At 39.5% G+C, this 24,754-nt stretch overlaps 2 protein-coding genes across 6 annotated transcripts; one reads left to right on the forward strand and one right to left on the reverse strand.

Annotated features, from left to right (window-relative positions):
- The first annotated feature begins 181 nt into the window (after window positions 1-181).
- Window positions 182-17,961, forward strand: LOC103473707 (bone morphogenetic protein 1-like). Of its 5 annotated transcripts, none has more exons than XM_081613540.1 (20): window positions 182-1,553; window positions 4,122-4,223; window positions 4,325-4,459; window positions 4,555-4,672; window positions 6,224-6,402; window positions 6,489-6,594; window positions 8,855-8,979; window positions 9,077-9,192; window positions 10,486-10,588; window positions 10,682-10,798; window positions 11,420-11,565; window positions 11,808-12,003; window positions 12,094-12,219; window positions 13,683-13,846; window positions 13,931-14,114; window positions 14,903-15,028; window positions 15,715-15,842; window positions 15,922-16,135; window positions 16,798-17,048; window positions 17,137-17,961. In XM_081613540.1, exons 1-20 carry the CDS (start codon window positions 1,421-1,423, stop codon window positions 17,269-17,271), a joined length of 2,904 nt encoding a protein of 967 aa, XP_081469666.1. In that variant the 5' UTR covers window positions 182-1,420; the 3' UTR covers window positions 17,272-17,961. The 5 variants fall into 5 exon arrangements, with proteins under 5 accessions (XP_081469666.1, XP_081469668.1, XP_081469667.1 ...); XM_081613542.1 differs by having other exon boundaries at window positions 13,686-13,846; XM_081613541.1 differs by having other exon boundaries at window positions 183-1,553; window positions 13,934-14,114.
- Window positions 17,962-18,812: 851 nt separating this feature from the next.
- On the reverse strand, window positions 18,813-24,151 carry trim69 (tripartite motif containing 69). The gene is made up of 6 exons (XM_008424135.3): window positions 23,171-24,151; window positions 22,803-22,898; window positions 21,981-22,214; window positions 21,308-21,330; window positions 21,108-21,223; window positions 18,813-20,305 (listed from the first exon to the last, which is right to left on the reverse strand). The coding sequence occupies exons 1-6, from the start codon at window positions 23,804-23,806 to the stop codon at window positions 19,761-19,763; spliced, it is 1,650 nt and encodes a 549-aa protein (XP_008422357.2). The 5' UTR covers window positions 23,807-24,151; the 3' UTR covers window positions 18,813-19,760.
- Window positions 24,152-24,754: the final 603 nt, after the last annotated feature.

The raw sequence follows: 24,754 nt of genomic DNA on the forward strand, positions 1-24,754 counted from the left end.
GCAGCAGATGTACGCTGGCAAAGGACCATGGAAACCAGTGGGACTGGGTCTCTGGCTCCCTCTTTCTTCCATTTTGCATCAAAGGTTTCTGCAAAAACAGAAAAAAAAAATCATTTAATGGTAGATTGAACACTATTTCTCCGATCTGATACTTGTGAATGAACCTACAGCTTTTCAGTCCTTTTTGTCTTTTAAAATGATGATTTTTTTTGTTTTCTGATTTCTTTAATAAGTGATTCTGCTCCTTATCCATCAGCACCACATGGTGGCGAGAACATAAAACCACTGAACAACAACAGTGAAGTGTTCAACAATCAATCTGCATTACATATTAGAAAGCTAGAGTAAAAAGTCATTCCTCTTGATAATCACTTTATTTATTAATTGGATATTTTCCCACCAAGAAATGTGGGATATTCACTTATTTTTTCTTTTTTTTTTTTAAGTTTTCATTTATTTAATTATTCAATTTTTTTACAGTCTTTACTCAGAAATAGAAGGATTTGTTGGGTTATAAAATATCATCCCAAGCTTTGAAAATACAATACAATCTCTTTGTTTTTAGGTCAAAAATAAAGTCTTTGTTTTTTAAGTCAAAGACATTGACCTAAAGCCAATAGAAATATTGTTTAGAGTTTGTCACAAGCCATGTAAGTGATGCAAACACATCACTCTGTGAGACACAGTGGTGGCAGCAGAGCTACATTTACACAAGAACCTAAATCCTATTCAGAATCTCGACTTGGAAGCTTTTGTTCACAGATGTTCTCTCCCCTAATCTGACTAAAATTTAGCTGTTTAACAACAAAAACCATCCTGGGGAAACATTGCAGTTCTTAAAAGCAGGAAGAGGGATACCCAAATGGCACAATTATCCACGCCCTTGTCTGCCTCCACACTATTCCATCTAAGTTCAATTCAGTTTTACAGGGTATTGTACGTGCCTGCCCCAGTAATGGCTGCGTCAGTATTTCCAGATGTTATAATAATGGAGCCCGCTGGAAGCCTACAGGTGGTGTAGTTAAACCCTTTCTGCTTACATGACTCTCGACAGGATTTGAACATGCATTTCATGTTTGAGTTTAGCTAATTGATTGCTTTTTTTGTTGTTGTTGTTGTTGTTTTGTTTTGTTTTTGTTTTTTGGATTTGACTGCATTGAAAGTGTGTTTTCCATTTACACTCATTCCTGGACTATGACTAAAATAAGTGACGTTTAACATTTACTTAGACGCGCTGAGCCCAGATTCACTTCTGGAGCGGCATGTCAGCGGCAGCAGCAGGGAACAATCCCACTGAGGAACTCCAGGTTTTACTCCATTTTCTTTTTCAATTTTTATTTTTCTTCTTTTTTTTTTTTTTTTTACTCTTCCAGCCATATCCATCGATTAGCAGCGTCGTTCTCCTTTTTAGTCCGAAGTAATGATGGACTCGGCACCAGCCGTGCTGCTCCTGCTGTGCGGTCTGAGCGTCTCTCTGGCGGCTGCAGAAGCTGCGGGCGCGATTTTCTTCAATCCAGAGGATGCGGTCGATTATAAGGATCCATGCAAAGCAGGTACCGGGAGATTTACTCTGAAATTGTTTGTATTTGATATACAAAAGGTGCTTTTGGACAGTTTGAAGCGCAGTCCTGCCGCTGAGACTGAAAACAGCAAACGAAGCTTCACTGCACGTTGCAGTGACGGCAGCATATAGGTTTAAATTTAGGTTTATATGGATTCACTTAGGAGTTTGCAAAGTATACAGGCAATAAGTCTTAAGTCAGTATTACAAAACGTTATATTTAAATTTACAACATATTCAGATTCTGAATATTCAAACTTTCCTTGTATAACTTATGAAAATAAGATGAATTTAAAGTGCACATAAAATATAGGAACTGATTGAACCTGGCAGACTTAGCTGATATGAAAATATTTAAAACTTTTTCCATAAATGTCAGGATATTCTGATATCCATTGTTTTCTTTGTGTAATATGAGCTATTCTGTGCTTGTTTACACGGCTTTGTTTACTTTAATACAAAAGAACGCACTTTCTTTTTCAAATTGTTCAGTTAAATTAACAACATGTGTGTATTTTCAATGGTATACCAAAAGTTTACACAACTATAGAGGTTGACAGCTAAAAAAAATCTATCAAAATAAAGCAATTATTTTGATATGCAAGTGGTAAATTGCTTTTTTCTGTACAAACAACTTACCTGTATGTCTGTATTTTTAAAATACATCTCAATAATCATTACATTACATTATTCAAAGCCTTTTTTTAATCACTGACCAGCGCAATAATCTATTATTGCTAGAGAGCATAAATACAGAGCATTTTGGAAAGCCTCTTTGCCATCACCCTAATCTCCATCAGATTCAACTCTAATCCAAAATGTTAATATTGCTTCCAGTCAGAAGAAACGTGATGGTAAAATGTAAAATTTACTGTAATTTTGGGCTTAACTGGAGATGTAAACAGATATAATAGAAAAAGACTTTAAGGCTTTTTTTTGTCTCAAGAAGAGAATTAATATATTTGAAAATCATAATTCACTAATAAAATGTAATTTATAAATTTAAAAAATGACACATACTTTCCTGTTCTGATGGGGTATTTAAAAAAAAACTTTGCCAAAAGGTCAAGATATTCAAGAAAACAACTTGTTTACATCGTCCAACATGGCCAACAGTTCTCTAGTAATCAAGGGCCTCCAGCAGGTTTGGTTTCCTTTCTTCTTCCTCTCGTTTTTTTTTTTTTCTTTGTGACTTTGGGAACCTTCAAAATACACGGCTCCTCCGCTTTGAGGCAGTTGCCTGGAGACTGTGGGTCACCGAGGCCGTGCCAGCACTGTTCCTCGGCTGGACGCCGGCGAAATCCCTCATGGCCGCGGGGCACGGAGCACAGGCTCTGCAGGAGAGGCGTGGCAGTCATTTACAGTCACCCTCTGCATGACTGAGTCGACTTCAAAGGCATCCATAAGACGGGCTACATCCTCTCATTTGGACAGCAGAAGGAGGCGCTCAGAAGGAGTAACTGAAGCGAACGAGGTGGCAACAAGTTTCCTGAAAATCGAACTGGAGCACTTTAGAAATAAGTGACTGTTCAGGCTTTAAAAAGGCGTTTTTGAATCATCCCTGATTATCCATAAACTATGTATTTAAAGAAGTTGTCAGAAGATATGAGTAAACATAAACACCGTTGATTTCCCGTAAAAAAACAAAAAAGGAATGTAAGGGTGGAAAAGGTATAATTGAGATTATAAAAACAATATTTGATTTTGTTTTTATCATTAATCAGTATTTCTTTACCAGTTTTTTGCATTAAAGTTAAAGAAGGTTAAAACTTCTTCCCAGATGAGTCTGCCTAATGGACCCAGTGCAGGAAGCAGCACAACATACTTAACAATCCTTCCATGTATTTGGTCAACATTTATCTTCCCTCCCTCCTTTCTAGCCACAATCATTTTCATTTCTGTTCTAATGTGAATCATGAAAAAGCAACATTTAGTTATGGGCATTATAAGATGAATTTAATTGAATATTCATGTATTTGTGCTGTGTTTTCAAAATGAGAAACCTTGTATCATTTATACTTTGTGTCTGTCTCATAAAATCTCATTCACCGTATAAGCCGCTACTTTTTTTCCCCACATTTTGAACCATGCGGCTTATAGCCCGGAGCGGCTTTTCTGTAGATTTTTCTTCAACCGCCAGGGGGCGCTTTAGCAGGAAGTGAATCATTGGAAGCCAAAATTGGAAATCAAAGAAGAAAGTACTGATTTTCATTTAAAACAAACACCTGCTAGCAGCAGTTTCGACTGAGAAATGTTTTCAAACTTAGCCCCTCACCATGGAAACAACACAAAGAAGTTCATATGATGCAGCTTTTAAGTTGAAGGTTATCAATCTGGCAGTACAGATCGATAGCCGCTGAACGTAAACTCGGCATGAACGAATCCATGGTTCGACAGTGGAGACGTAATGCTGCGTCCAAAAACTTTGTGGGTGCGGCTTATAGCCAAGTGCGCTCTATAGTCCAGATAATACAGTAGATACATTAAAGTTTGTGCTTTTGTGAGGCAACAAGTTGGGGCCCAATTATTTAATGTTTCTTTATGTTTTAAATTTGCACAGCTGCTTTTTTGGGAGACATTGCTCTGGACGAAGAAGATCTTCGTATGTTTAAAATCAGCCGGGGCGTCGATACAGAACAACACGTTAACCACACAAACTCAGGTTCGTCTCAACAGGAAGAAATAGCGCATTTGTCTGTGAAGACGGTAATTCTGATCAAACCATTCAAGACGATATATGATATTTCCATATGCTCTTTACAGCTGGCAATTCCTCTTCCAATGACGGAGCTGCAGGCGGTCTGAGTCCACAGAGGCAGAAGCGAGCAGCCACCTCCAGGCCTGAGCGAGTCTGGCCGGACGGCATCATCCCGTATGTGATCAGTGGGAATTTTAGTGGTGAGTCCAGAGGACAGCCGTGCCTCCGTCTCCTCCAAACGTTCACCTTGGATAACCTAAATCTGTCAAAACCTAATTACAGACTTTCCTCTCAGGCAGCCAGCGCGCCATATTTCGTCAAGCGATGCGCCACTGGGAGAAACATACATGTGTGATATTCACAGAGAGAACAAGTGAAGAGAGCTACATTATTTTTACCTACAGGCCCTGTGGGTGAGTTGTTTGTAAAGAAGTGTGTAATTTAAACAAGTGGAGACAAGAATAGCTGTTACGTATTCATAAAATAAATATTTTTGAGTGTTTTTAGAGCAGTTTTTTTTTACATTTGAAATAGAATATAAATAAATGTACAGATGCTATTCAATTTTATTGTAATAAATCAGGGAAGACGGAAAGACCTCAACTTTGGGAACCTGACTGTTCAAACCCAAACCTGCTCACATGATTTATTAGAGAGCAAAAACCTAATTAATGACAAAGCATTAAAGTGATTGTAAAATTAAAACTCTTTGAGGAGCAGAGCTGTATGTAATGAGAAATAATACAGAAAAACAATAAACATTCTGAATATTTAGGGCAAAAATTGAATAAACAGATCATAAACTTATAAATCAGTATCCAAGTATAACATGCAACACGTGGAAATTCAACACTCTTTTCCCCATCTATTGAATATTAAATGAAATATTCAACTACAGGGAAATACAAAAAAAGTTTCACTTAATAAACAAAATCTTTCAAAAATGTGTATTTTGTAGCTTAAAATACGTCAAAACTTTAATTGACAGTGTTACCCATTCGGTTGAAGTAACATCAGTGAGATGCTTCTTGTAGTCTTTGGTCTCTGACACGGATTCGGAGGAAACTTTTTCAATCCTCTCCTCATTCGCAGCTCTGAATTTTTGAGGTATTTCTTGCACGTCTACCTTTTTTAATCATGTGTTTACTCTTGCTTCAGCAGTCAGAAGCTCAATAGATTAAATGTCTTTGGTTTAAACAGAGCAAACGTCCAGAAAAAAACAACATTATGAGCATTTACACCTGTTTTTGATTCTATGTAAATCCTGTTGGGATTTTCTAATTCATCCCGGCCCAGCTGAATAAATGTACAGATGCTATCTGTACAAAACTGCCGAATTTGATTCTATTTTATAATATGTTTTCTTTGCATTTTGCTGTTTACGTCTCTTGATTTTATTAGTGTTGTACAAACTGAAGTTAACATGCAACATGGGCATGTCCAAGACATCTTACAACAGACTGGCTGTCCTTTTCTCACATCTCTGTATGTCAAAACATTACTTTGCTAACTTCCTACGGATGTTTACTGTGCTGTAGCGCCAAGGACACCTTTCATGTAAAACAGAAGATTTTGTGTTTAATGTGTTATCTTTTATAATACTTCTTCTAATATTCTTGGTTGCTGGTTGTGCTTATTTAATGTTAAGTTGCTTCTCCTTCACCAGCCACAAGAGGGCACAACTCTTCCCATGCTAAATATAGACATTTAAAGTCATTTTGATTCACTTTCTCTCCCAGGGACATGTTTTCCTCTGGTTTTTCTGGGGTTGCTGACAATAACATCTGTTTCGGATGTGGGCTACCGATGATGTTCCATGTTTTCTTTTTTTGTGAAACTGCGCTCATAGGCTTGACAGATTCTTCTCGTTAAATGTCAAAAAAGCAATGGCCTTCTGGAAATTCATCACATATTCACATTCAGAAGCAATTAAGGATGGCTGTGGACGCTTTGCTGCCGAACAGATGCTGCTCCTACGTGGGGAGGAGAGGCGGCGGGCCTCAGGCCATCTCCATCGGGAAGAACTGTGATAAGTTCGGCATCGTGGTTCACGAACTCGGCCACGTGATTGGCTTCTGGCACGAACACACTCGTCCTGACCGTGACGAGCACGTAAGCATCGTCAGAGACAACATCCAGCCAGGTACTAAGGTAGTAACCGTGTCACTGCACAGGAGTTTCTGTAATTGTAAACGCAGCTTGCTGATGCTCTGTTGCTCCCACCGAAAGGTCAAGACTATAACTTCCTGAAGATGGAACCTGGAGAGGTGGACTCTCTGGGAGAGGGCTATGACTTTGGCAGCATCATGCATTATGCAAGGAACACGTTTTCCAGGTGGGTCTGCCAATTTTCCTCTGCTTTCTTTTTCTCCACCGCCTCATGTTTCACTTGTCTGTTATTTGGGTTTTGCTGAGCATACGTTTTCTTTTCATTTCAACACATTTCACATTAACAAGTCATAAAACCAGCTCTCTGAGGAATTTATTGATTTAATGGTGACTCACTCGTTCCTCTGTATCCTGCCTCTGACTCACTGTCAATCATCAATAAACTCCTTCATCTGCCTGACATTAGACTAAAAACATTTTTTCCAGCGATGAGCCGGTTTAATGGTTACTCGTTGCAGTGTTGTGCAAAAGTTGTTTATTTGATAGTGAAGTGTTTTGACCTAAATCTTAACCATCACACTAGATTGTGACATCTGAGCTTTTGATCACTTCTTCAAACTTACTCAGCATTAAATTCTTTGGTTTTTTGATGAATATTTTCTTTGTCGGTCAGGTCAGACAGACATATCTTGGTTGATTTTGAGTTGTGCCAAGGAAATTAACAGTGATTCTAAAAGATAGTTAAAGTTTCAGCATTGTTTCAGAATCTAACTTTGTTATTCCGTCCTTACAACCCTATATCTGACTTTTCTGTTCGGTTCCTTGACCTTCATGATCCCGACTGCTCACTAATGTCTGTTATTAAACCTGTGAGGCCTTCAGAGAACAGCTGGGTTTATGGAACTGTATTAATTTGAAAAGTAGTTTGTTGTTCTACAGTTTATTTTAGCAAATTTTGCCTTGAAACACTTGAAATCGTACAGAAAACAAATTCAAAGTAGACAAATTGATTTTCTCTTGTCATTATTCGTGTTTTGCTTGCCATGATTGTCACGATCCTTTTCCTTCACGTTTTTCTTTCTCTGTAACATCCATCCATCCATTTTCTTGCACCCTTGTCCCTTGGTGGGGTCGGGAGGGTTGCTGGTGCCTATCTCCAGCTAACGTTCCGGGTGAGAGGTGGGGTACACCCTGGACAGGTCGCCAGTCTGTCACAGTGCAACAGAGACACACAGGACAAACAACCATGCACACACACTCTCACCTAGGGGCAATTTGTAGAGGCCAATTAACCTGGCAGTCATGTTTTTGGACTGTGGGAGGAAACTGGAGTACCTGGAGAAAACCCACGCATGCACAGGGAGAACATGCAAACTTCATGCAGAAAGACCGGGGCCGGGAATCGAACCCAGAACCTTCTTGCTGCAAGGCAACAGCTCTACCAACTGCGCCACTGTGCAGCCCTCTCTGTAACATAGAAATGATTAAACTAATCATTCGCTTGAAGCTGAAAACGTCCAAGGTGGATAAATAGTTTTGCAAACGGCTTTATTAACAAGACATCAAGTCAAATATGAGACCTGATGTTTGTCTCTCTTTTTCGCCTTCAGTTCATCAAGAACCTGCCGTGTTGTGACATAAATGTTTTCTCTCTGAAGCATACTGTTGCTCCTTTCTGATTCTGCTTTGGTGTTTTACCCCCGTCACTGCGTCAGGGCTCTGGGTCGTGGCGGCTTGCCACTTTAAATAAAAGTCCAACCAGTTCAGGCTTTGTTGAACAATTTGGGGCTGGAGTGGCTTTTCTCTCTGGCATTCAGGAGCGGGCTCCACTGAGCCGGCTGGCACCGGCCAGCGGCCCCATTCAGAGCGCTCTGTTTACACATGCCTGTCATTCATCGTTTTATCGCCACGGCAACCGAGCAACAGCGGGCGCTGTAAACCCAGCAAGGGATTATTACAATCATTAAAAGTATCAAGGTGCTGACAAAGTAGTTGACAAATTCCGGGCGTAAATATTTTTGCACTTGTGAATAGAGTTTTGTAACCTTAATAAAATGAAATAAAAACTTCTGATTTGGGTATGTCTAGAAGGGAATGTGTTTGTGTAAAAAAAAAAAAAAATCCAAGTTATATATCGACATATAAGTCAGAAAATGTAGTAGTAAATAAATGTTTGTGTATTGCCATTGATAAGGATTTATGTGTGTAAAGAATTTTTTTTTGTCTTTTTACAGATACAAAGCAATTCTATTTTCCAACTTTACAAAATACAATTCAAAGCTACAAAGTCTGATTTAGTACAAAATATGTATTTAAATACTGGAATGGAGGAGAACCTCTATAAGCTGAACATCAACCCAGCTAATCCGTATGTTTATTGTCAGGGTTATAGTTTTTGTGCTTTTTGGGCAATAATCAACTTCTACATGGTTCTTATGTTTTAAAACTCTGCAAGCATGAACAGATTTGTACTTTGTGTGAAACAGAAGCATCTTCTTGGACACCATCTTGCCTCGTTACGATGTCAACGGTATTCGACCCTCCATTGGACAGAGGACAAGGCTTAGCGAAGGAGACGTCGCTCAAGCCCGCAAACTCTACAAATGTGCAAGTAGGGCATAAATAAATAAGATATAAAGTCCCATAAGTCATAATTTTGGCCGTGACTTGTCATCTTTGTACAATTTTTTATGTCCTTTTTTTGGCAGGATGTGGGGAAAGTCTGCAGGACAGTGCTGGAAACCTTTCTTCTCCTGGTTTTCCAAACGGATACTCAGCATACACTCACTGTGTGTGGAGAATTTCTGTCACGCCAGGAGAAAAGGTGACTTTTAAACCTACATCTGTCCCTGCAAAATGGGTGCATGTATTTTATAATTGAACCTCTTTGATACACAATAAGCCTGATTTATTTCATGTTGGTAAAAAAAAAAAAACATATCTTGGCAATTGTATAATTTGACCTACATATAAAAACATAAATGATAAGAAAATTAAATAAAAATAACAGCATGAACATGTTGGTAGGCCTGATGTAATGGAGACCTTTACAATTGTACCAATGAGGTGCATCTAAACAAATAAGCAAAATGAGATTTATTTCAGTAATTCATTGGAATAGGTGGAACTCATCTTGAAAGTGATGAACCTTTGGAGTTTATTTCTGTTGATTTAGGTGGCTGTGGTTTGCATTTTCTTAGAGTCAGTGCAAGTTTTTACTGCTGCAAGTAAACCAGTTTCTTCTGCACTTTTTCCTTCCACTTAACTTTACATCCAGGATACACAAACCTATGCTACATAAAAAGAAGCAGAATAAACAGCCAAACCGTAAAAACCAATCCAAACACGAGGTTTGAGTCTTGCTTAGCTCATAGTTATACTTTTTTTACAATCAAAATATACATGTGGCCATATCTTCTCACAATATCAGTAGTAGCTATTTCTAACAATTTATTTACATTTTGTAATTTTTTAAAATCTGTTAATTTAAGTATCTTTTTTTTTTTTACTTTCAGAAGTGAAAAAATGATCCATGACAATCATTGCCATGTGATTAAATGAGCTAATATTTATCATTAACTACATTAACATACTATGCAAAAAATATAGCAAAAAATGCTTTCTTACCTGAGTTTACTCAACTAAATAAATAACCTGAAAAACTTTCTACAACTATTCTACAATTTTAAAAGATGAGAAAAGGTCCAAATAAATGTGGGAGTCGCTGAATATCCAAACATTTAAGTTGTTATTGTGAAAAAAATTATGTTTACCAGTCATGCTTCATCCTCGAAGTCCATCATCCTGCAAGTTTCAGGAATGTCCCTGGTTCAACACATTAAATGGTCAAATTACCTCCTTATCATGCAGTCGAGTTCTTCAGGGTCTTGCCACTGAATTAATTATTTGATTCATGTGTGATAAAGCAGAAATGCTAAAGAACTGGAGTTTGAAATCTCCGTTTGAAGCGATTAATTTAGGTCAGAGTCTCATACATCCTTGGTGTGTAAATTTGGGATCAACATTTTAACTCTTTTGGGTTTTAGAAATGATGTACACATTTTAATCTGATATATTTACATGCTGTTATGCTCAACATCTCTCCTCTGTGTCCCAGATTGTCCTTAATTTCACTTCCATGGATCTCTTCAGGAGTCACCTCTGCTGGTACGACCATGTAGAAGTTCGAGACGGATTCTGGAGAAAAGCTCCCCTAAAAGGTCTGATTGATGCGTGTTTTACAAACTCCATATTCAGCAACTGTTTAAGGATTTTTGTGACTTTTTTGTACTAACTTGAAATGTTCTCTTCAGGGCGTTTTTGTGGCGACACGACTCCAGATCCGATCATCTCCAACAACAGTCGTCTTTGGATCGAATTTAGAAGCAGCAGCAGCTGGGTGGGCAAAGGCTTCTCTGCTTCTTATGAAGGTAAAACACCAGAACGATACTGATTTAAACCCATTTTAACAATTGTTTACAAAGATGACGTCCAGACCAAATACAGAACCAACAATGTGTCCGTTTTTTGACTAACTAAATAAAAATGACCTATCATGCATTTTTATGTTTCCATATTTTTAAGGTATTCTATTTAGGGATGTCAAACTTAAAGGGATGCAAATGTTTGCCCCATTTTTCATATGTTTATTTCTTAAAATGGTTTTAAAATATGAATTGAGAATCTTAGTAATTACTGTAAAATGACAGCTGGACATTATCTATAATCGAAGGGATAAACAGTGAATGAATGGTTGTTCAAACTAACCCTGTCAGGCATTATCCTGCCCCCTGCTGGAATGCTAGTGTCTAACCACTTGAGCCATTTTCTCTATCTGCTTTTATCTACACTGTTATTAAACATTTATTAAGCATATTTCAACTTTATTATTTTCCTGTTACAAATTATTGCCATAATTTGTTCTTCAGTACATCAATGGTACTGGTGATATCAGGACCTTCTGTCTCCATTTACCTGTAGTTTCGCTTTTGGCATTTGAATATCTTTGACATCTTTGAACCGATTCGGTCCTTGATCTGACCTCTCTGCAGCCATCTGTGGCGGGGAGTTGGCGCGAGATAGCGGCCAGATCCAGTCCCCCAATTATCCTGATGACTACCAGTCCAACAAAATGTGCGTGTGGAAGATCACAGTGGCAGAAGGATTTCAAGTCGGCCTCACATTTCAGTCATTTGAGGTAAAAATCATATAACAATACGAGAAAGGTTGAACATCTCTGTGAAAAACACTTAGATCACAAACATTTTGCTGATTTGAATTAGCAAGACCTGCTATTTACAGAAAGAATTAAAAAATGCTTATTAAATGCATTTGATCTCAAACAGTCAAAGAAGGCCTCGTAAGGAGTCGAGAGATATTTCTTGCATTATCTGTGAGTAACCCGAACAGCAGCGGCGTTCATTTGTATCCTGACTGCAGATTGAGAAACACGACGCCTGCACCTACGACTACGTGGAAGTCAGGGATGGCGGTTCGGACAGCAGCCCACTCCTCGGCCGGTTCTGTGGCTACGACAAACCGGAGAACCTCCAGAGCAGCTCCAACCAGCTCTGGCTGAAGTTTGTCTCTGACGGCTCGGTCAACAAGGCTGGGTTTGCTGCCAGCTTTCTAAAAGGTCAGAGAGGCCCTCCAGCAACAAAGTGTCTACACGATTTTTAGAGCTTTAGGACATATGGACACTGACTCCAGTTTTGTTTTTGATTAGAGATGGATGAGTGCTCCAGAGCTGACAACGGGCACTGCGAGCAGCGCTGCATGAACACACTGGGCAGCTACAGATGCGGCTGCGACCCCGGATTTGAGCTGGCAGCAGACAGACGCAGCTGTGAGGGTGAGAGCAGGCGACAGATCATGTCTTTACTAACAAAGCAGGACATAAGGTCTCATTTGGAGGACTTTTCTCAATACCTTGTAAAAATATTCATAACCCTAAAAAGTTTTCAATAAAACAAGGTTTTGATGAGCTAATATGAAGCAATGCACAGTTTTGTTCTTTTTTTATTCGCTTCAGTATTATTTTCAGAGTGGCGTTACAGTCAGAGCAAAATCAAAGTGAAGACATTATTGTCTTCAAAAGTGGCCCGTATGTTGAAACGTTATTTAATTTATCTTTCAAAAAGATAAATAAAGTCAAATTAATTACTTGAATGCAAATAAACATCACACTTTAACTTCACATATGTGCATTACTTTGTGATTTGCAATAACATAAAATCCCAAAGGATACTTATTACCACTTAATACTTCAAAAAAGTGACAAAATTATTGTCAGTGTAGCCTGTTATATTATTATGTCAGCCATTATAGTTCCACAGTATCCATAGATAAATAAAGAATTTAATATTTTAATTAAAGCAACATAGTGCACTGTCTTAAAATCCAAAAGATTGATGAAACACTCCTCTTTTACCATTTTACCACAAGGGGGCAGCATTGACCTGTTGCAGTATCTCAAAAGTCAATACTTTTGTTCATCCGAACAACAAAAAATCCCTTCTGTAAACTCAGCATGTACATTTATTTGTTTTTTAATTACCTTAAAAGAAAAAGGTTGTTTACATTAGTTCCTTTTTTTTATTTCCTCACATCCAGTGAAGTTTATTATTATTTCAGTAAATCTTAAATCTTTCCTTTAATCTAATATTCTCACTGGATTTTAGCTTAAGGAGTAAACAAGGAGTTGATTTTAGAATACTTCACATACAGTTTTTTTTATCTAGCTTTGAAAACATGTTCTAATTAATTTGGTATTAAAAAAAAAGATAAAGTCACAATCTGCTGACCTTGTCATTTTTTCAGACTTGTTCTGGACAAGGTTTACTAAGTCAATTTTTTTTTTACCAGATTAAGACACATTTTAATTATCCCATGTTTAGGTTCAAAATGTTTTTAAAATCTCATTTAGTTTTCTACATTTCAAAAGTTTGCATGTGGTTTTAATTATTATATTCAAAGTAAAAAAAAATAATTTTGAAGTGCTTTAAACATGAGCCGTTTATGTTAGTTCAAACATGTAAGACTAAGAAAATGTATTTCTTCATTTACATAACAAATTCTGTTTAAGAACAGAAACAGACACAGACACATTGATCAAAATGCACTCAGTAAAATGCCCTGAGTACCAGTTTTCCCATTTAACATCTAGTTAATCGATGTGTTTTTATCAGTTCTATCAGGAGTTTTAACCTCGACATCGATTCAGCTGCTTCACGCTGAAGCTTATGCGACTGTTTTCACTTTGTCACGCATGAGTTCTTCCTCTGAAATCCTTTCTTCTCATTTCATTCCCTCCAGCAGCTACCTGCGGCGGCTTCATCACCAGCCTGAATGGCTCCCTCAGCACCCCAGGCTGGCCCAGAGACTACCCCCACAACAAGAACTGCGTGTGGCAACTGGTGGCGCCGGCTCAGTACCGGATCACCCTGACGTTTGACGGCTTTGAGACGGAAGGAAACGACGTGGGTTCGGCTCAGATCAGCATGTAAAGTGTTGTTGTTTCTGCCGCTTCTCGCTCAGACGGAGTGATTGTGGTTGTTTCGCAGCAGGTGTGTAAGTATGATTACGTTGAGGTGCGCAGTGGGCTGGGCGTCGACTCCAAGATCCACGGGAAGTTCTGCGGCGCAGAGAAACCCGACGTTATCACCTCGCTTCAGAACAACATGAGGATTGAGTTCAAGTCGGACAACACCGTGTCCAAGAGGGGCTTCAAGGCCCACTTCTTCTCTGGTGAGCAGCCGGTAAACGTAAGAGATTCCTGATGCAAGAAAATACCACAGAGACGTTACACAGGTACTCTGCCTGTGATTTGTGTGCTGAAGATATTTTATAATTATTCGCAAGGAATCAACTTAAAGTGTTTTCAGATTCAAACTTCCTTACTGCTTTTATTTGAAAATGAGTATTTAGTCTAGAGAATATTGCATTTTATGGATGGGTTTTCTCAAAAAAAGGAACAAATAAACACTGTGGTTTTACAAGACTATAACAAAGGAAAGAAAATATATTTATTTTAAAAACATGTACCATTTATTGCATTTTCCTTTTGTTCATCAGATAAACATACTCCCTTTTTTGTTTTTATAGACTTTTACTTCAGTTAGCTAATATGTTTTATACTATAAAAAATCAAAATTGAACACATTGAACACATACACAACTCCTGTACTTTATATGAAAGAAAAGAAGTTAATTAAAAAAGTTTGTCAGGTCAGAAAGCACCAAACCGAACTGAACCCCTTCAGTTTTCTGAATAGTAAAAGTATCGAAACAAATCATCACTTCTGTTCCCCCATTAAACTCCAAAACGTCACCAAGTCTGACCTTTTGAATTTGCAATATTGGTTCATAACAACTCACTACACAACAAATCCCATCTTACATTATATCATTAGGTAGAAACCGTCTAGGCTTTGTTTCATATTCACTTCAAGTTTACACCAAGCCTGTTTGTACATATTTTTCTGTGCTGAAGACAAAAACAAAAGTCCAGCAAAAGTCTTTGAACATCTCCACAGATATAGACGAGTGCTCCAAAGGTAACGGAGGATGCCAGCACGAATGTGTGAACACCTTTGGGAGCTACAGGTGTCAGTGCCGCCGTGGGTTCATGGTGCACGATAATAAGCATGACTGCAAGGAAGGTAGGCAAGTTCAGATCAACTTGTTATGCTAAGATGACTAGCATTTACAGTCACAGTGCAGATCTCAGCTGGATTTAAATTGTTAGATTATTGTTGCTAAATTGCTTTAAAAATCTTCTGGCCTTAATGCGACATAGATGCTGCATCATACAATTCCATTCTGGTGTGATTTTTTTTTTCTCAGTGTTGAGCTGTGATTGAGACACTGTAAATATGGATTGTATGTTAGAATTCAATTTCAAAACCCTCTTTATCTGGAGACTGGAAAATCAGTTTAATTGCCTAATGTTGCGAATTTACATCAAACCAGAATTTTTGTCTTTCGCATGAGCTGCTTCTCAAAGAACAATCTCCACTTAATTTAATATTTGCTTGACAGCAAAAACTAAATAAGTGATATAATTTAAAATAACTTCAGGAAGTAAGGGGTTAAGTGAGTTGTGCAGAAAGAAATACTGGTAAACCTCAGTAAACTGAGGAATGTTTTCTACTAAAGAGAGCCCCAAATCCAGAAAACAACTACTCCATGTTATTACGAATAAAGAAGCTTTTATGATCTGTTTAATTATGAGGCGTTCTTGGTTTTTCCCATTACTTCACATGGCAATTAAGCTCTTCTAGGGAAAGGTGTTTCTGCAATCAGAATCCAGTATTTTCCCCTGACATGCCGTTTTGTTTTTGTTTAGCTGGCTGCGATCACTTCGTAAACACCGTGTCCGGCACAATCAGCAGCCCCAACTGGCCCAATAAGTATCCCAGTAAGAAGGCCTGCACCTGGTCTCTGTCCACCACACCGGGCCATCGGATCAAAATCGTAGGTCGCGACTCGGACTCTGTGATTCGGTACGAATGAAAACACCCACTTACAATTTGTTTGAAAATCTTTCTCTCAGATTTTTAACGAGGTTGACATGGAGGCTCATCTCGAGTGTGCTTACGATCACCTGGAGATCTTCGACGGCAGAGATGTTCGCGCCCCGACGCTGGGCCGCTTCTGTGGCACCAAAACACCCGACCCGGTTACATCCAGCGGCAACAAGATGTTCCTGCATTTTTTCACCGACAACTCGGTGCAAAAGAGAGGATTTGAGGCTTCGTACAGAGCAGGTGGGGAAAGTAATTTATTCACATCCACTTATTGGCAATTAGCTAAAGAGATAGCAGCATAAAAATCTAAAAGTTATCAACAGATTTGTGTGAAATTATTATGATGGGGGGGGAAAAAAATACCTGCTGAACTCTTACATTTTCTCATATTACAACTACAAACTGCAATATATTTTGGGACCTTACCACCATGATGACATCCAGGTGGCTGTCATGATGAACTGTTATTTTGATTCGGGTGTGTTAAACAAAAAAAAAAAGATGTTGATTGACTCAAAGGACCAAAATAACAGGATAATTTCTGCACACTGCACATTTCTAAAAGGTTTTTGAAAACTGCATTATTTTGATCACTAAAATACATGAATGAGTTCGACAAAATATTAAAGCTCATGGATACAAACACGTAAGTGCGGTGACCTAATATAGGGCTGCAGAATAAACTGTAAATATACCGTCACTGCTGAGAAGATGCTGTTTGAGGGAAAATGCTCATCCAAAGGTCTCTTAAAAAGGTACTGAAAAAAAGCCTGAAATGGTAAATTGCAGCTGGGGGAAAAGAGTCGCCAGAAATGTGACATTTTAAGTGTTTCTTGCATTCTTTCCACCCTTTTACGAGCCTCTCGTCTTGACCCTCTAATTTTGTGGTCGTGGATTCCCAGAATGCGGAGGAAGCCTTAAAGCCGAGGTCAAGACAAAAGACCTGTACTCTCATGCACAGTTTGGAGATAACAACTACCCCGGCGGCTCCGACTGTCTGTGGGTGCTCACCGCCGAGAAGGGCTACGGCGTGGAGATCATCTTCCAAGTGTTTGAGACTGAGGAGGAGGCGGACTGCGGCTACGATTATTTGGAGCTGTACGACGGCGCTGACATCAAGTCCCCCAGACTGGGCCGATACTGTGGATCAGGGGTAGGATCTCTAATAATCTTCTTGATCCCATTCTCGATGCCTAAGCGGGTTTCAAAATGACACACGTGGGGGTTTTCTGTTCCCTCAGGTCCCAGAGGACGTCTACTCAGCTGGAGACGCCATCGTTTTAAAGTTCCACTCAGATGACAGCATCAGTAAAAAAGGCTTCCACGCACGCTACACCAGCACGAAGTTCCAGGACACGCTACACACCAGCAGCTAGGCCCAATCGCAGACTCCCATCTCCCAACGTTCGGACGGTCACACCCGTTTTCAGGCGACGGGTAAACGCTCGGCTTGATACCACAAACACCACCATGAATACTTTACATCTGTAAGACTAATTGAAACCATACGGAGAAATCCGTCTTTGCAGTCAGAGCTGTTTAGTTTCAGAGGCAGTTACGGATTCATAGTGGCCGCCTCACTTTTTAGAAACTGGTTACAGATACACACTGGATTGAGATATAAAATGTATATATTGAAATATAGTTTGCTGTGAGTTTAGATTTATAAAACCATCCGAAGGAGACATCAGCTTTTAAGAATATCATGTAATTTTAAGCATTTGCGAACACTGAAGGAAGAATTAAATCATCTTCTGGATTTTTTTGTTTTTGTTCGTTTTAACGTGAATGGATGCAGTGCGACTCAGATGCCTGAGTCAGCTTTGTTGACTGAAAGATACGTTACTGATATTTATAATCAAAGATATTTAGGGATTTTATTTACTCAAAATTTCCAATCTCCTTTTTTTTTCCTTTTTTTTGTATCTCTTGACATCATCTGCTGCGAATACAAAGAAAATATGAAGCTGCTGAAGGGAACACAAGTGGCAAATTGTGAGAAAGAAAAAAAAAAGCTTTATGGATTGTGCAGTAAAAAAATAAATAAATGCAATTACTGAAAATGATACACTCTGATGTCTGTAATTAATGTTTAGCAACATGCTTTCAGTGAATAACTGTTATTATAGCAGCTACAGCAGTCATTTGCGGCACTCTTAACGATGTGAACAGGAAGCTTTGAAAATAAACAGCAGAGTTTTCCATATAAATGTTTTCTGTTTTCCAGAAAACAGAAAACAGAAAACTGTTTTCCATATAAATGTTTCTCTCACTGTGCATATGTAACTGCTGGCCTTTTACCTGTAGCTAATTCCTGATTTCTGAAAATCAACAATTGTATTCCTTACTTTCTTTCCCATTTTGAAGAGTGGCTGAGAGAAATTTGTCTCCATCTTGCTTCATCCCAACACCAAATGGAAACAGGAAGTCAAAGATTAGGCCCATTTTTAACAATCCACAGGGTTTCAAATACTTTTCTTTGCATAGGACTTGTTGGGACCGCAAATGTGAAATCTGAAATGTTGCTAAAACTATTTTTTAGTTTTAGCAACATTGTGCTAAAACTAATGTTGCGTAGAACGAAACAATTATCACAATTTCCCTCAGTGTGAGGGAATTTGCCCTCACACTGAATGCATCTGCTAAATGCCTATGTTAAGTTATTTATTTCTCTAAACATTTCAGAGATAGATTATGCTACTGACATAAAAGATGAATTTATTTAAAGCCATCTTATATTTTTTTACCAAGCGTGCTAAAAAAGTGGATATCACTGCAGGTGGACTAAATTGAGCTTTGTATGAATCAGTTTTTGAATAAAATTATTAAACATAGATATAATCAGATGCGCGAAACAGACGCATTTAAAACCTGAGTTACTTTTACAGGCAGAGGAAGAAAAAAAAAACTACAGCTATTTAAAAGTTTTGTATGTTCTTCATTTATTTCCATCTGACATTCATGCAGCGTTTATTCTTTTCAATTTATTCTGAACTGCTTCACAGTGCATAGATTCAAACCATCGAGCCAATCGTGTTTTTAGGATCAAAGGTTTTACATTTTCACTTATATTTCTTCAAAATTAAAATACACATGTACAGATGAGCAGGGGAGAGATTATTTCATCCATTCTCAGTCAGGTGATTATACACAGTTTGAAGCACAGCTTCTCAAAATTAAAACATGGAGCGGGAAACATCCCACAAACTCAACCGTGTGTTTCAGAAAATGCTGCTCATAATGCAGAATAGTGTTGAAGTCAGATTGTTTAGGATACATAAAGAAAATAATTAATCAACAATATTTTACAAATGTTTTTTGCATGTATAATACTGCATAAAAGTTTGAAACCAAACGGTTTCATTACATTTTCTTTCCAAAGAGTCAGACTTTCTTGTTATCTTTTAAAATGCTGTTGATCGTCAGTTAATTCTCTATGACTTTGGACACATTTTGCTAATTGGCTAATGTTTAAGAAATGATAAGAAAAGCGTAGAACGAAACAATTATCTGCTGTTGATTAACAGAATCCAAAGTTTTTCAACGAGGAAAAAGTTCAAACTGAAAGAGGTCCATCACCCTTCAGTTTATCTTCCACTGTATGCTGGAGTTTTAGCAAATATCTCCTATAAAATCAGTTTTTTGATGCTGAAATTCTATTTTGTTTTTTTTTTTTGGATATATTTTAAAGGTTTCGTAGAGACTGCTTAAAAAGTTTACAAGAAAGTCTTGCATACTGCAAGAAAAATATAAATCGGTGATGTTTAACTCATGACTTTTGCACATTATTGTCAGTTCATAGCAACAATTAGTTTCCTCATGTTTAACTTCAGGCATGTTTACTTGCTCTCTCTTATTCCTGCGTTTAGATCTTTGGTAAGAAAACCTTGAGAGGCTCATTTTCGTGCACTTTATCCAGGAAGCCGAGGTTGAAGTAAGGGTACAGCGTCTCTGTGAAGGTCTCCCTGAAGGTGTAGAGGTGGGTCATGCTCTCTGCGTTGTAAAAAGACACCAGGCCCCGCTTGTAGTCCAGATAAACCCCAATCCGGGCCAGTGGCTCCTCCAGGGACAGGACGGTTGGCGGGGATGTGCCGGCCATGTATCTAACACCATAAGAGAGGGTGAGAGTCCAGAAGCCGTTGGCTGGGAGGGCCTTGATGACTCCTTTTCTGGGAACCGACTCCCTGGCGACCCCCACCGTCCACACAGTGCTGCTGTAGACCTCGATCTCCCAGTAGTGTCGGCCGTGAGTGAAGCCCTGACTTGCGAGCAGCGACAGGGCGGCGTTGAACCTGTTGGGGTTGTCCTCCACGGTGTGGTTGAAGGTCTGGTAGCGGACGCAGGTGAGGGAGGAGCTCAGGCTGAGCCACGGGTTGGCGGTACTGGAGTTAAACGTAATGGCTGCTGGAACTAAGCAGAGGGACATTTTTTTGATATGACACAGCGCCTTGCAAAGGTATTTGTATCTGCTAACTTTTCTCACGTTGTGTCACATTGCGACGTCAAACTTTATTTTAAAGAAATTTACGTATTAGTTCATAATTTTGAAATAAAAGATACATTTGAAAACTCTGATTTTTCTAGTTGGAAAACTCAAACTGGGCCAGATTTTAAGGGCTTGCAGGAGTCTAGGGCCACTTTTTTTTTGTCAGACCAAAGACAATTTTTGTTTGTTTTTTTAAATGAATGGTTGTTTTGCATTGCACTTTAGATAAAATTCATAAGCCTATATCAAATGAATTGTATTAACATTTTGGGATTTTAATGAATATAAGCCATACTCAAGCATTTGAAAATTAAGATAATATAGTAATTTATGGGGAGCATGTTAAACCAATCATGCATCAATTTATGTATAGGACTATCTTTTAGTGTATTGTAATTTCCATTAGAAGAAGAATCTTTCTGAAGTGAAAAGGGCACCAAAACTACCTCCTGCCCAGGGCCCACATTCTTGTAAATTCGGCCCTGCTCACTTTCAAGATTATTATTTGCAAAAAATTTGGATTTTATTAATTATTTTCCTTCCACTTCACAAGTATATGTTACTCTGAGCTGAGTCTTTATATAACGTCCCAATAAAACATGTCTTTGCTGTTGCAACACATAAATAAAGAAAAGCTTAAGCAGGTGTGACACTGTAAGTTCAGCTGCTCAAGATGAATATCTGTACAGGTGAGTAGTTCAGGAGCCCATGTGTTGCATGCATTACCTGGATAAAGGCTTCCCCTCATAGACTTCCAAACTCTGTACTGCAGAGGCCCCGCAAAGCGGCCCTCACACAGACTTGGTGGTGTAAAAGTCGGCTTCTCAAACTTGAGAGAAGGCCTGCCAACAACATCAAGCAATGAAAGGAGGGAATAAAGTCACATCTTTCCAAGGAAAACACATCCTAAAGTTTCTCACACTCACCTCTGAGGAAGGGCTTTGATGCTCTAACGCAAGGAGCAGCAAGAAGCACAGGAATACACACACAAACAGAGAGAGAGAAAGAGGGAGACCGGTAATTAGTTGTTTTTTTTTCTTTTGGATTTGAAAGTAGAGAAATCTTTTTTTTTCCACATTACATCAACGTCTGAGCTCATGCAGTCCCACCCTGCGGGATCTCTGTGGCCTGGGGAAAGTCCCACAGCTGAAGCCAGAGATAGAGTGGCAACGTGCCTGAGCTAAAGTCCCTTATTCTCCCCATGAGAGGGTGAGATTACTGGCCTGCATCCTGTCTGAACTCTCTGAGCCCTAGAGTCTTTTGTTTTTAAGTGGTTGCTGATATTCATCTGATATGGTCAAGCGTGTGTAAGGCCTCTTAAGAAACATGCAACACAAACTCTGCTCAATCAAATCTGGAATGTCTGAGGCGTTTAAAATGTTAGCGCAGATTCGCAGAAGTGTATGTTTTGGCAAAAATGAGACCTTTGTCCACCTCCTTTATAAAAACAAATTTAGAAAAGAAAAAAAAAACTTTATTGAAACCAAGAGCTCAGCATTTTTCCACACTAACCGGCCCCACGGCTGACTCATCATGCTGGTAATAACTTCCAGATGAGTTGTTCTACACTGTGCATGAATTTCATACGGCTGAGCTCACCCGGAGCAAGATGAACGGGTCCTGTTCTTTGAGTTTGTCCTCTATCTCGTGGACGGCCCTCTGCAGGCGGGAGATCTCCACGCACAGCAGGGCCTTGTGCTCGTCCAGGCGGATCAGCTCCCTGCGCTCCTCCGTCTTCAGCTTCACCTGGAGGAGTTTTTCCTCCTGGTACAGGAACTGGTGCAGGTCGCTGAACTGGGCCTCGATGCGCTGCTTCAGATCGGCCGTGTGGTCCTGGGGTTAGACACAAAGGGAACGGACGATAGCAAAGTTTAGCAAGGGACTCAGATGAGAAAGGCTTTATGCAAATGATGTGTGCGTCAGAAATATTTTATAAGCATAAAATAAGCGTCTGGCACTTTTAAATATTTTGTTTCTCACAGGAAAAATATTTTTTAATCGTTAGAAACCATTAGCTGCTAACTATGCTAGCGTTAGCGTGCAGGATACTGGTGCAAAACTAACAGCCAGTTTCAAAGTTTTCTAACAAAACTGGACGGCATTTGGTCATCTTTCAAATGTAAAACACTTAGACTCAATCTGCTTTGAGTCCCAGTTTCGGATTTGAGACTTTTATTTGTGAAAAGACAAAAAGTGAGCAATTTTAGGAGCTAACTCATAACACTTGCAAAGGCAGTGTGAGATGACTTTAGAAAGCTTTATTCTGTGTTTATAGCCTTCATTATTTCAATACATGAAAGCAATTTTGGGTTGGAAGCAGAGCCCCAAAATGTATGATCCTCTGAGTATTGAAAGACTTAGACATGAAGGAACATTGGTCATTGGAAATAAGATTTTGTTTTCGTTTGTGCTTGATCCCACCTTGAGCTTTTTAACTTCATCTTCAACCTCCCTGTCACACTGCAGCGCCGTGTTGAGCTCCACTTTTAAGGAATCCATGGAGCTGTTAAGAAATCCCTGCAGGAGAAACGCAGCAAAACACCTGTGACTCACTGCAAACACAATGGCACAACTTTCACAGGGGGGAGGGGGGGGTTCATCAGAGAAATCAACAAACTGCAAACCTGACATGACAAAAAATAAAACGTTTCACTTGATCTACTGCACTGGTACCTAGAAAGTATTTGCCACCAGATTTATTGCATGCAAACCTGGACCCTGCAGATAAACTTGAATAATAGCAACCTGAAACATTTATTGCAGAAAGACGCGATCAGAGAGGAACTCACCCTGTATTTCTGCTCAGCCTCCTGGACACACATCATGGTGTGATTCCTGTGCTCCTGGGACACGCCACACACCAAACACACCAGCTCCTGGTCCTCCTCGCAGTACAGCTTCAGCTCCTCCCTGTGCCTGCTGCAGCGTGGGACGGGAGCAGGAGCCCTCTCCGCACACCCCGCATCTGCCAGGCATCCCGCGCTCTCGCTCTCCTCCAGACCGTGACAGTAGCTCTCCACAATGTTGGCAACGATGCGGTTGGGTCGGTAGCTCTTCCCGGGGTACACCTTCCTGCACTGAGGGCAGGAGCCCGTGCCCCCCTGGCCTGGACCCCGCGGCCCCGTCCAGTAGCCCTCGATGCAGCCCTGGCAGAAAGTGTGATCGCAGGGCAGGGAAACTGGCTGCTTGAAAAGATCCAAGCATATGGAGCAGGTCAGATCTCTGCTGATTCTGTTTGCTGAGCTTTTGGCAACTTGGCCAGCTATGGGAGAAGGTCGCAGCTTTTCCATTGCTGCTTTCACAGAAAAATCTCCTTCTTTGGGGTTCCAACTCTTTTTCTCAGACTTTGTCCCTTTGTTAAGTCTCTCCAAGTTTTTCAGATAAACTGACTGGACTTTCTTCACTTCTTTCTGGCTGTTGCTCATTCCTTTGCCTTTGTTCTCACTACCCGTGCAGCTGGACCCTGGACGTCCTTCCTCTCCTGCAGACTGCGACCACTCTCTCTGGCCTCCAGTCTTCCTGTTGACTACTGGGAAAATGAAGTGGGAGGCGCAGAAGCAAGCTCAGTCTCAGCAACAGATAGCAAAGGGGATCTCATTCGCCCCCCTCTTCCCCTCTCAGACGTCACATAGTCAGGAAACTGAGGCGGGCCAGAGATATTCTTTTCTTGGCCTGTTTGATCCCTGAAGTCTATGCAGAAATTCCCGTTTCTCTGAACTCCATAAGCCCACAAAAAAGTAAATCCAGTCACTGTGCGACATGCGTGTCTGTGTGCGTTTGTATTTGTCCCACTAACAGAGCAGAAATAGCTCTATGTGTGATGTTGGATGTCAGGTTTCCTGAATCTTTTCATGACAGCCCTCCCCACCCTCAGTCAAGACTAAACAAAATCATTAAAACAGTCAAACAATGACATGGAGGGGGGGAAACTGCAGGAAGTGAAGTTCACAGGGGAAAAAAAGAGACATCCTGCATGAAATCATAGTTTCCTGTCTGGATGTTATTGTGCATAGAAATGACAAAACACTTCATAGTTATACAAGTCGATTTTGCAGAACTTTAACGTATGTAGAGTTTTGCCAAAGTATTTATTCCCCTGGAACATTTTATCATGTTATAACTGAAAACGTCTGTGTTTTCTCTTTTTTTCAATGTTTCATGAGGTAAATGAATTGTGAAGTGAAAGGAACACAATGCATGGTTTGTTTCATAAATATAAAAAAAGTCCAACTCTGTTTCTCTGATAAATCTAAATAAATAAAAACCAGACCAGCCAGACAGCTCTGCAAAGTATCGACTCAGGATGATGAGTACAAATGCACACCACACTTTTTAGATTTTTATATATTTTTTTTTGTAAAAAGTCTTGGAAA

Source organism: Poecilia reticulata, chromosome 12 (assembly GCF_904066995.2).
Source record: "Poecilia reticulata chromosome 12, P_reticulata-male-v2, whole genome shotgun sequence".
NCBI classification, from domain to species: Eukaryota; Metazoa; Chordata; class Actinopteri; order Cyprinodontiformes; family Poeciliidae; genus Poecilia; species Poecilia reticulata.